Genomic DNA, 12,479 nt, shown 5'->3' on the forward strand with positions numbered 1-12,479 from the left:
ATACACATGGAAAAACTCAAAACGTTTTTGACACATTACATGTGCTTCATATGTGCCCTCCTACTGATTCTGCACATATCAAGTCGAATATCATGTTCTTCTCACGTATTACGAGTGCTCCATTTGTAGCCACCTACTTATTGTGCAGATATCGAGAGGATAATCATGTTCTTCACACTTTCGACTCAGCATGTCACTGTCAGTCTCCTCAAGAGCACTGTTGATGCGAGCCCGCAGTTCTGGTAGATTTGTTGCTAGAGGAGGTGTAAACACTGAATCTTTCACATAACCCCCACACAGATCTACAAATTTTCGGGCAGATTCCGAACTTCGTTGTGCATCATCAAACACTCGCTTTGTTTGAAATGCCGATCATCAACCCTATCACGACCAAACAGTAGGTTTCTCACAAGGAACCCCTTGAGTGAGAAATTGCAAGTTCACTCTTTAGCAAGACACGTTTGAAAGTGTTATGTTTACAATTATGACAGGAAAAAATATTAGCTGCTATGACTCATCATATGCATCAGGAGGGCGACAGAAAATGAGTGTTCCTGAGGTGCAGGGGTCAACCTTCTCTGGGATGTATATACCACATTTCACAAAATGGACGTCGTCAACATTCAAGAAATGTTCAAAACAAACCATTAATTTGCACGACGAATGAAAAATGGCGCACCACAGTGATCACAAAGATTCGCGTTATCAAGATCGAAAGCGAACTCCAAACCTTGCAGGGCGTTAAGCTAGGTATCCACTCTTAAAGAATCCATATAGAATCTTGTTGGTATAAAGGGGTGATGAGAACTGATAGAATGTGATGGCATGCAACTGAATGCGGAACAGTCTGTCGTGGAGCTTTTCGTGAAACTGGCTATACTTTACGGCATAGTAGCAGATAGTGCAGTCTCTCTCTCTTTCCAAGCATTAATCCTGCCTTGCGGGGTCTGCTGTCATGGTTAACCGGATCTGGCGTGTTAATTTTAAGGGGTGGCCAGATGCTCTTTGTGTTGCCAGCCCATATCCCCCCCGGGATGGAATGTGCGTACCCCAACTGTCTGCATCTAGTGGAATCCATGGTGTAGTGCGAACGTGTTTCAAACGTCTGCGAGTCGTGCAACTGAGGCAGAACGTGGGGACCAGCCCAGTATTCATCTAGCAGGATGTGGAAAACCGCCTAAAAATCACATCTAGGCTGGATGACACACCGGCCCTCGTCGTTAGTCCGCCGGGGCCGGCGCTCCTAACCGAGTCCAGGAAGTAGCGCATTAGCGTTCTCAGCTACCCTGGCGGGTAGCAGCTGATAGTTCAATAACATGTTTTAAACAGTGATTCCCGGTGCTATGAATAACAACGTTACATGATTTAGATACCTCTGTTTTTCCGGGTTCCTTTCATAACCATTATCTCCTCAGGTCCCGATTGGTTGGGACCAATTCCTTACTGGACGAGGAGATAAGTTTGTTTAAATCATATATAACTTTTCGGGCGAATTCTGCAGTTTGCTGTGCATCGTCAAGTTCACGCTTTATTTGAAATGTCGCTATCTTATATCTTCCAATTCTATAGCACTGTTTGAAGCAAGGTAACCATTCATTGCTTCCCTTCAAATCAGTGTAATCTTTGTTGAGTGTAATTGGGTATGCGTAAGGTAGAAGGTCACCATCTTACTCATCCTGAAAATCGTATCAAGCACCACTGAAACGTGATAACACGAGTGCGCCTTGTCCTCCCTTGAATGTCCGTTGTTTTTCTTATGCACTACATGGTCATACTGCTACGAACTTATTCAAAACCTGTTCATAATTGTTTTTTGTTTTTTGACTTCACTGCTGATGGTCTTCCAGGTACGTACGTATGTTAAGTACCCGCTTCTTGGACAACATTGCCTTTTACTACGTTTCACTGGAAACGGATCTGTGGCTCCCTGTCTGACAAGGATGATGAAATGCTTGGCTCGACGCATGTTTCAGCATCGCTTTCACTTGTATTCCTCATGGACATTTTACACACAGTCGAGCATATACGACAACACGTATTCCACTGACTCATCCGCAGAAACGCTGATATTGCATCTGCCACTTGTTTCTCACTCTTAGAAATTCCTTGGGTTCATTTCTGACGAAATGTCAACTTTGGCAACTGTTGTCGATATAATGCAACGTTTGCTTTTCCTTTATCATTTTCACTGCTCTGCTTTGTGCCAACACACAGCACTGTTGTGAACTACTCGTCGAGTAAGCAATTCAGTTACGCTCCTTATCCTCAAACCGTGCTCGCCATTGGAAACCCCAGAGTGCCGCCACCTGTTGCCATTAGCAGCCAATATTGTGGGTGCATGGCACACAATATGTGGGGCATCGAATGCCGCTAACATTACTGCTCTTTCGCGACTCGCCGTCAAGGGGTTACTTGTCAATTTCCAATTTAAGAATTCAGGAACATCGTAATGGAGACGAAGTGCAGCACCATCCTTTTGGTACGTGAAGTCCACACTGTCGGTCCCAGCTGCTTGTTCTGTTCGTCGATTTCTGTGTGTTACGTACGAAACTCGACCGCAAACGTTCAACCGTTTTTTCAAATGGTTCAAATGGCTCTGAGCACTATGGGACTTAACATCTGTGGTCATCAATCCCCTAGAACTGAGAACTACTTAAATTTAACTAACTTAAGGACATCACACACATCCATGCCCGAGGCAGGATTCGAACCTGCGACCGTAGCAGTCGCGCGGTTCCGGACAGAGCGCCTAGAACCGTTAGACCACCGCGGCCGGCTCCCGTTTTTTCATTCACTGCTGGTAAACCCACTGATTTCTTCTTTAAGAGGCATACTGACGCTTTAAATGGCGGATATGGAGATGGCAGTTGGTGGATCTTCGTTTAACTTTGTTCTGAAGTGACTTTGAATGTCAGAGCAGAGTGAGATGAGTAATTTTCAAGGTCATCGTAAGTTTTCTTGTCGCTTGTCACCATCTTGCTTAATTTCTCACTGCTGCGCTCTCATGGCAGAAATCTGAAATGTGACTGCAGCTGTATAAAACTTTTTGAGTTTTTCTATATGTGTGTGGAGTGTTTGTGACAGTATAGCAATTAATGTAACTAGAGTGAATTTATGAAATCGTTTCAGTCATTTATAATAATGCTGTATATCTTTTCAGTACCTGTTATTGTCAGAGTAGAAACAGGAATCTGTTATCTGAATGAATATTGATATTTTGTAAAATATTTACTAACCAAGATCGCATATAGAAAAATAGTTTACTAGTTTCGACCATTTACGGTCGTCTTCAGCAAGATAAGTGGTGGGTGACAATTCAGAAATTGCATTCAGCGTTAATGATATTTACAAAAACGTTTTAAAAGAATTATTGAACAGTACATACCAGAATATAAAAAGCAATGTCTAAGATAAGTTGGCTGTTAACAACGCATGTCAGTTTCGAACAGCTGCTTGTTAACAGCCAGTTGACAAGATTTTTTGTATGTCCAGCCTTTTCACTGGAGGTCTTTGGGACCACGGCCGTTCACTATGATCTTATTTATTGTCAGCGCTTCAATGCGCCATCTTCAGGCCTTAGTTCAGCTGAAGGGGTTATCACGATCCACATATGCGCTGCATCAGTGCCCAACATAAGTGATTCACGCAGACTACCTGTAACAGTTACAGACAGTCTGCGTAAACCAGTTATGTTGGCCACTGATGCAGCGTATAGATGAAGCGTGATAATAACTTAAGCATCAACTAAGGTCTGAAGACGGCACAATGAAGCACCGAAACTGGTAGCTACACAATAAATAAGGTCGGCTGTAGGCGTTTCATTTTCTTATAATAGCTGACAAAGTGTCCTCTTATCTTAGGGACTACTTTTAATATCCTGGTGCGTACTGTTCAAAACTTTTGTCTAAATCCTTGCAAATACGAGGGTCACTCCAAAAGAAATGCACACTATTTTTTTTTAAATCCATCTTTTATTCTACATGTTTGAAAGTCTTACAGTGTGTAGATACATCCTTTAGGGACAATATTTTCATTTCTCCACATAATTTCCATCTCTCTCAACTGCCTTACGCCATCTTGGAACCAGCGCCTGTATCCCCGCACGGTAAAATTCTGGACCAACCTGTTGGAGCCACTGTTTGGCAGCGTGCACAAAGGAGTCATCAGCTTCAAACCTTGTTCCACGAAAAGAATCTTTCAGTTTCCCAAAGAGATGACAGTCACATGGAGCCAGGTCAGGACTGTAAGGCGGGTGTTTCAGTGTTGTCCATCGCTTCTATGGTGTTTTGACTGACATGTGGCCGTGCATTGTCGTGCAACAGCAAAACATCCTACTTTTGCCGATGTGGTCGAACACGACTCAGTCGAGCTTGAAGTTTCTTCAGTGTCGTCACATATGCATCAGAATTTATGGTGGTTCCACTTGGCATGATGTCTACAAGCAAGAATCCTTCGGAATCGAAAAACACCGTAGCCATAACTTTTCCAGTAGAAGGTGTGATTTTGAATTTTTTTTCTTGGGTGAATTTGCGTGATGCCACTCCATTGATTGCCTCTTCATCTCTGGTGAAAAACGATGGAGCCATGTTTCATCACCTGTCACAATTCTTCCAAGAAATTCATCTCCACCATTCTCGTACTGTTCCAAAAGTTCGCTGCATACCGTTTTTCCTGGGAACCCACCTGGCACAAACCTTTTTTAACGCCAATACTTTCAGTATTCTGCAAACACTTCCTTCCCCTATCCCAGCGTAGCGTGACAATTCGTTCATTGTGATGCGTCTGTCAGCAGTCACCAATTCGTTAACTCTCTGCACATTGTCTGGAGTGTGTGCAGTAAGAGGCGTGCCGCTGCAAGGACAGTCCTCCACATTGCCGTGCCCGCTTTCATCACGTAACCTGCTTTCCCACCGACTAACTGTACTGCGATCCACAGCAGCATCTCCATACACCTTTTTCAACCTCTTTTGGATGTTTCCCACTGTCTCGTTTTCACAGCACTGGAATTCTATGACAGCACGTTGCTTCTGACGAACGTCAAATGTAGCAGCCATATTGAAGACATGCTGTGACGGCGCCACTCACGGGAACAGGTTGAACTACGTTTGAAAACAAGCGGGAATGCAGAATGAACACTGTATTTTTACAAAAATAGTGTGCATTTCTTTTGGAGTGACCCTCGTACCATTAATGTTGAATGCAAATTCTATCTAGTGACTCCCCCCTTTCAATATATTTCAGCTGCAAAGATGACATGAAACGGTCGAAACTAGTATCTGTTTTCGTATGTGCGATCTTGGCTAATAAGGTTGTACAATCAATCAGTATTCATTGCCGTATGTGGTTGCGTGTTTTATTAATGAATTGTCCTTGTATTTCACGAAAGGAAAGTAAATCAACGTTGTGTTCACCTCTTTTTTAATAAGAATGGAGCCTCGTTTGCTCGGCAGAACTGAGCACTGACCCATGTTCACGCAGGAGTCCCTGCTGCTGGTGGCGCGGCAGGTGGCGGACGGGATGAGCTACCTGGCGGCGCAGCGCTTCGTGCACCGAGACCTGGCGGCGCGCAACTGCCTCGTGGGCGCCGGGCTCTGCGTCAAGATCGCAGACTTCGGCATGAGCCGCGACGTCTACACCTGCGACTACTACAAGGTCAGCACCACTGCTAACATCAAGCACTTCCATGTTGTTCTCCATCTCTTCCTGCACATTTCACTCAGCTTAAAAGTTTCTTGTGTGAAACTAATCATACAGGACGCGTAATTCAAAATTACAGTTACAGTGTTGCCCATGTGTTCTGATCCAGAATAGCCTCCTCTGTCCTAGTTTTGAATGCGAACATTAACTATGTAAACTACTTTTCTGTGTGTGGTGCCAATTATTCTAAACTGAATCTGACAGTTCGTATAATACATTGACTACAAAGAACAGCTACCAATAATACACTCATGCTCATAAATTAAGGATAATGCCGTAGGTGAAACAACGCTCTAGTGGGCGGTTTGCGGGTTTAAATCACCTCGGGGTATGACCATGCGGTGCATTTGACCTCGGTCGTCACACGGTGGCGCTGGCTGCAGCCCACTTAGGCAGAGGTGTGTTGGTGCATGTCAGACTACGGTCAGCGAGTAAGTGTGCAGACGTTTCCAGACATGCTAATGGTGACTGTGTGTTGAAAATGGCTCAAAGACACATATTGATGACGTTGTGAGGGGTAGAATACTAGGGCGACTGGAGGCTGGTCTAATACAGCAGGTCGTAGCACGTGTCCTCCGTGTGCCACGAAGTGTGATCTCAAGATTATGGCAGCGATTCCAGCAGACAGGAAACGTGTCCAGGCGCTACAGTATACGACGTCCACAGTGTACAATACCACAAGAAGACCGATATCTCACCATCATTGCCCGCAGACGGCCACGGAGTACTGCAGGTAGCCTTGCTCGGAACCTTACTGCAGCCACTGGAACAGTTGTCTCCAGACTCACAGTATACAGACTACTGAACAGACATGGTTTATTCGCCTGGAGACCTGCAAGAGCATTCCACTAACCCCTGGTCACAGAAGAGCCCGTAAAGCCTGGTGTCAAGAACACAGTACATCATTAGAACAGTGGTCCCAGGTTATGTTCACGGACGAGTCCAGGTATGGCCTGAACAGTGATTGGCTCTGAGCACTATGCGACTTAACTTCTGAGGTCATCAGTCGCCTAGAACTTAGAACTAATTAAACCTAACTAACCTAAGCACATCACACACATCCATCCCCGAGGCAGGATTCGAACCTGCGACCACAGCGGTCGCTCGACTTCAGACTGTAGTGCCTAGAACCGCACGGCCACTCCGGCCGGCGGAACAGTGATTCTCGCCGGGTTTTCATCTGGCGTGAACCAGGAACCAGATACCAACCCCTTAATGTCATCGAGAGGGACGTGTATGGATGTCGTGGTTTGATGGTGTGGGGTGGGATTATGATTGGTGCACCTACACCCCTGCATATCTTTGACAGAGGATTGTAAGAGGTCAGGTGGTTCGGGACGTCATTTTGCACCAGTCGCTTTTTCAGGGGGGCAGTGCGTCCCACCTTACTCCTGATGGATGATAACGTACGGCCCCACCTAGCTGCCATCGTGGAGGAGTAGCATGAAACAGAAGATATCAGGAGAATGGAGTGGCCTGCCTGTTTTCCAGATCTAAGCCCCATCGAGTACGTCTGGGATGCTCTCGGTCGACGTATCGTTGCACGTCTTCAAACCCCCTGGACACTTCATGAGCACTGGTGCAAGAATGGGAGGCTATACCCCAGTAGCTGCTCGACCACCTGATCCAGAGTATGCCAATCCGTTGTGCGACCTCTGTACGTGTGCATGGTGATCATATCCCATATTGATGGCGGGGTAAAAGCGCAGGAAACTGTGGCGTTTTTTTAGCACATGTGTTTCGGGACGTTTTTCTCAACTTATCACCAATACCGTGGACTTATAGATCTGGATCATGTGTGTTCCCTATGTGCCTATGCTATTAGCGCCAGTTTTGTGTAGTTCCATGTTGTGTGGCACCACATTCTGCAATTATCCTTACTTTATGAGCATTAGTGTACACAGAATAGCTTCCTCATCGATCACAACACACTGGATAACTGTCACTTATTGAATCTGTGCCTCGTTAGAATAGGGATGTACTGAGTCATATGAAAATTTTACAAATGATTACCTCACCGCTAGTAAACCACACCCTCTGTTGCAGGTGGGCGGGTCGCGGATGCTACCGGTGCGCTGGATGGCACCTGAGAGTGTGCTGTACGGCCGCTTCACGCTCGAGTCCGACGTCTGGTCCTTCGGCGTTGTCCTTTGGGAGATCTTCAGCCTCGGGAAGCAGCCCTACTACGGACAGTCCAACGAGGAGGTCAGTACAGCTAACTCCTCATTGCTAAACGAGCATTAAAATCACTGAGGAATTATTAAAATAATCCACCAAGAATGTACAAAATCATCAATAAGACTTAGTCAAAATTCAATTCGTATAATCCGACATGATGATCTCTCCATTGGCAAAAGATTCCGGAATAGTCCCCCATTCGGGTCTCCGGGAGGGGCTGCCAAGGGGGAGGTTACCATGAGAAAAAGATTGAGTAATCAACGAAAGGACAACGTTCTACGAGTCGGGGCGTGGAATGTCAGAAGCTTGAACGTGGTAGGGAAACTAGAAAATCTGAAAAGGGAAACGCAAAGGCTCAATCTAGGTATAGTAGGGGTCAGTGAAGTGAAGTGGAAGGAAGACAAGGATTTCTGGTCAGATGAGTATCGGGTAATATCAACAGCAGCAGAAAATGGTATAACAGGTGTAGCATTCGTTATGAATAGAAAGGTAGGGCAGAGGGTGTGTTACTGTGAACAGTTCAGTGACCGGGTTGTTCTAATCAGAATCGACAGCAGACCAACATCGACAACGATAGTTCAGGTATACATGCCGACGTCGCAAGCTGAAGATGAACAGATAGAGGAACTGTATCAGGATATTGAAAGGGTAATGCAGTATGTAAAGGGGGACGAAAATCTAATAGTCATGGACGACTGGAATGCAGTTGTAGGGGAAGGAGTAGAAGAAAAGGTTACAGGAGAATATGGGCCTGGGACAAGGAATGAAAGAGGAGAAAGACTAATTGAGTTCTGTAACAAGTTTCAGCTAGTAATAGCGAATCCCCTGTTCAAGAATCACAAGAGGAGGAGGTATACTAGGAAAAGGCCGGGAGATACGGGAAGATTTCAATTAGATTACAGCATGGTCAGACAGAGATTCCGAAATCAGGTACTGGATTGTAAGGCGTACCCAGGAACAGATATAGACTCAGATCACAAAATAGTAGTGATGAAGAGTAGGCTGAAGTTCAAGACATTAGTCAGGAAGAGTCAATACGCAAAGAAGTGGGATACGGATGTACTAAGGAATGACGAGATACGTTTGAAGTTTTCTAACGTTATAGATACAGCAATAAGGAATAGCGCAGTAGGCAGTACAGTTGAAGAGGAATGGACATCTCTAAAAAGGGCCATCACAGAAGTTGGCAAGGAAAACATAGGTACAAAGAAGGTAGCTGCGAAGAAACCATGGGTAACAGAAGAAATACTTCAGTTGATTGATGAAAGGAGGAAGTACAAACATGTTCCGGAAAAATCAGGAATACATAAATACAGGTCGCTGAGGAATGAAATAAATAGGAAGTGCAGGGAAGCTAAGACGAAATGGCTGCAGGAAAAATGTGAAGACATCGAAAAAGATATGATTGTTGGAAGGACAGACTCAGCATACAGGAAAGTCAAAACAACCTTTGGTGACATTAAAAGCAACGGTGGTAACATTAAGGGTGCAACGGGAATTCCACTGTTAAATGCAGAGGAGAGAGCAGGTAGGTGGAAAGAATACATTGAAAGCCTCTATGAGGGTGAAGATTTGTCTCATGTGATAGAAGAAGAAACAGGAGTCGATTTAGAAGAGGTAGGGGATCCAGTATTAGATTCGGAATTTAAAAGAGCTTTGGAGGACTTACGGTCAAATAAGGCAGAAGGGATAGATAACATTCCATCAGAATTTCTAAAATCATTGGGAGAAGTGGCAACAAAACGACTATTCACGTTGGTGTGTAGAATATATGAGTCTGGCGATATACCATCTGACTTTCGGAAAAGCATCATCCACACAATTCCGAAGACGACAAGAGCTGACAAGTGCGAGAATTATCGCACAATCAGCTTAACAACTCATGCATCGAAGCTGCTTACAAGAATAATATACAGAAGAATGGAAAAAAATTGAGAATGCGCTAGGTGACGATCAGTTTGGCTTTAGGAAAAGCAAAGGGACGAGAGAGGCAATTCTCACGTTACGGCTAATAATGGAAGCAAGGCTAAAGAAAAATCAAGACACTTTCATAGGATTTGTCGACCTGGAAAAAGCGTTCGACAATATAAAATGGTGCAAGCTGTTCGAGATTCTGAAAAAAGTAGGGGTAAGCTATAGGGAGAGACGGGTCATATACAATATGCACAACAACCAAGAGGGAATAATAAGAGTGGACGATCAAGAACGAAGTGCTTGTATTAAGAAGGGTGTAAGACAAGACTGTATCCTTTCGCCCCTACTCTTCAATCTGTACATCGAGGAAGCAATGATGGAAATAAAAGAAAGGTTCAGGAGTTGGAATTAAAATACAAGGTGAAAGGATATCAATGATACGATTCGCTGATGACATTCTATCCTGATTGAAAGTGAAGAAGAATTAAATGATCTGCTGAACGGAATGAACAGTCTAAAGAGTACACAGTATGGTTTGAGAGTAAATCGGAGAAAGACGAAGATAATGAAAAGTAGTAGAAATGAGAACAGCGAGAAACTTAACATCAGCATTGATGGTCACGAAGTCAATGAAGTTAAGGAATTCTGCTACCTAGGCAGTAAAATGACCAATGACGGACGGAGCAAGGAGGACATCAAAAGCAGACTCGCTATGGCAAAAAAGGCATTTCTGGCCGAGAGAAGTCTACTAATATCAAATACCGGCCGTAATTTGAGGAAGAAATTTCTGAGGATGTACGTCTGGAGTACAGCATTGTATGGTAGTGAAACATGGACTGTGGGAAAACCGGAACAGATGAGAATCGAAGCATTTGAGATGTGGTGCTATAGACGAATGTTGAAAATTAGGTGGACTAATAAGGTAAGGAATGAGGAGGTTCTACGCAGAATCGGAGAGGAAAGGAATATGTGGAAAACACTGATAAGGAGAAGGGACAGGATGATAGGACATCTGCTAAGACATGAGGGAATGACTTCCATGGTACTAGAGGGAGCTGTAGAGGGCAAAAACTGTAGAGGAAGACAGAGATTGGAATACGTCAAGCAAATAATTGAGGACGTAGGTTGCACGTGCTACTCTGAGATGAAGAAGTTAGCACAGGAAAGGAATTCGTGGCGGGCCGCATGAAACCAGTCAGCAGACTGATGACCAAAAAAAAAAAAAAAAATAATCCGACCTGGAGCAATGAGCGGTATAAAAGATGCTTTGAGGAGTGGGACTAATATCCAAGATGAAAGAATATCAAGATTTGTTGATGACAGAGCTATGGTTACTGAAGGCGGGCAAGAGTAGCAGGCACCACTGAACAGCGTTGTCGGCTAACCAGTAATATCTCCTCTCTATTTAACTCCCACTGCAGTTGTTTTCATCGATCTCTGTTTCAATTTGAGTGCCAGCTTTTCTCTCTCACAATCACTCTTTCCCTCCCACTGGCACTATCTCCTCTCCCTTCCACCGTCACTGTCCCTCTGCAGCCGGCTGTTGTGGCCGAGCGGTTCTAAACGCGTCAGTCCTGAACTACGTGGCTGCTACGGTTGCAGGTTCGAATACTGCCTCGGGCATGGATGTGTGTAATGTCCTTAGGTTAGTTAGGTTTAAGTACTTCTAAGTCTAGGGGACTGATGACCTCAGATGTTAAGTCCCATAGTGCTTAGAGCCATTTGAACCATTTTTGTCCCTCTGCTACTCTTTTTCAGCACAAACAGCGCAAATATTTTGGCATGTCAAAATTGTTGTTGAGGAAGGCGTAATGAGGACTGGCGCAGCTGGTTCCCCATTTTCTGGCCAAGTCTTTCTTAGTTTCCAATAGGAACATTCTTCCACTGGTGTGCTTCTTATATAAAGCGAATTCTATAGGTCAATACAGTTTTGACAGTTTTTTTATATACTTCGACATATTTATATACTTTGATACGTATGAGTAACAAACAAGTACGCGTAATATGAGGTTAACATAAAATCGTTTGCTTTTCATTTTCTTCTGGATACTTTGCTCATCGATAGGAATTCATCGAAAACTCCCGCCGTATCTTTTGTGTCTTAAATGAGTAAAAATGTTATTAGACACATTTTTTGTATTTGCAGTCTTTCCAGTTTTACATAACTTTTGCCGTAATTTTAAGTTAGTTTCGGGCACGTTAATATTCTTTGTAGCCCCCTTTTTGTCACTGGCGCTCCACCTCGAGCATATTTGTATAGGCTAAATTGTCCACTCTACAGACACTGTGCGCTTATGTTTTATGGTTAAAAAAAATACTAAAACCATAGATTGGTGACCTCAGAACCCTTTTGATAACCCTAGAACCATTGCCATCTACTCACTACGTCAGTTAAAACAAAATTTTCGCTTCAGACCGGATATTAGCTGAATATCTGCGATAACTTTCAACCTCTGAATCTTGGTAATGGATCATAATATCGAAAAAAGTTTCAAGTTTCTCCGGGAACATTGTCTTAAGAACATATAGTAAAACTTTCTACGTTTTGCCATGAACAGAAATTAGAGAAGCGGTCAGCCCAGCAGTTGGTACTTTTAGTGCACAAGAATCAAGGTTTTTCGGGAGTATCTTGACAACGGATACAGATTTTCGAAAACGGGTGGTGTTCCTAGATTAATGTCTAAATAATG

The 12,479-nt window shown here is 44.0% G+C and overlaps 1 protein-coding gene across 2 annotated transcripts in view; it reads left to right on the plus strand.

Annotated features, from left to right (window-relative positions):
- LOC124612423 (muscle, skeletal receptor tyrosine protein kinase-like) overlaps window positions 1-12,479 on the plus strand; it is a 621,962-nt gene that overhangs the window by 589,537 nt on the left and 19,946 nt on the right. For both annotated transcript variants that reach the window (XM_047140628.1, XM_047140627.1), the window contains exons 8-9: window positions 5,479-5,652; window positions 7,744-7,902. In XM_047140628.1, the coding sequence (XP_046996584.1) occupies window positions 5,479-5,652; window positions 7,744-7,902 (333 nt within the window). The remainder of the gene's footprint in view (window positions 1-5,478; window positions 5,653-7,743; window positions 7,903-12,479) is intronic.

The sequence above is a fragment of the Schistocerca americana genome, chromosome 4 (genome assembly GCF_021461395.2).
Source record: "Schistocerca americana isolate TAMUIC-IGC-003095 chromosome 4, iqSchAmer2.1, whole genome shotgun sequence".
Classification (NCBI taxonomy): domain Eukaryota; kingdom Metazoa; phylum Arthropoda; class Insecta; order Orthoptera; family Acrididae; genus Schistocerca; species Schistocerca americana.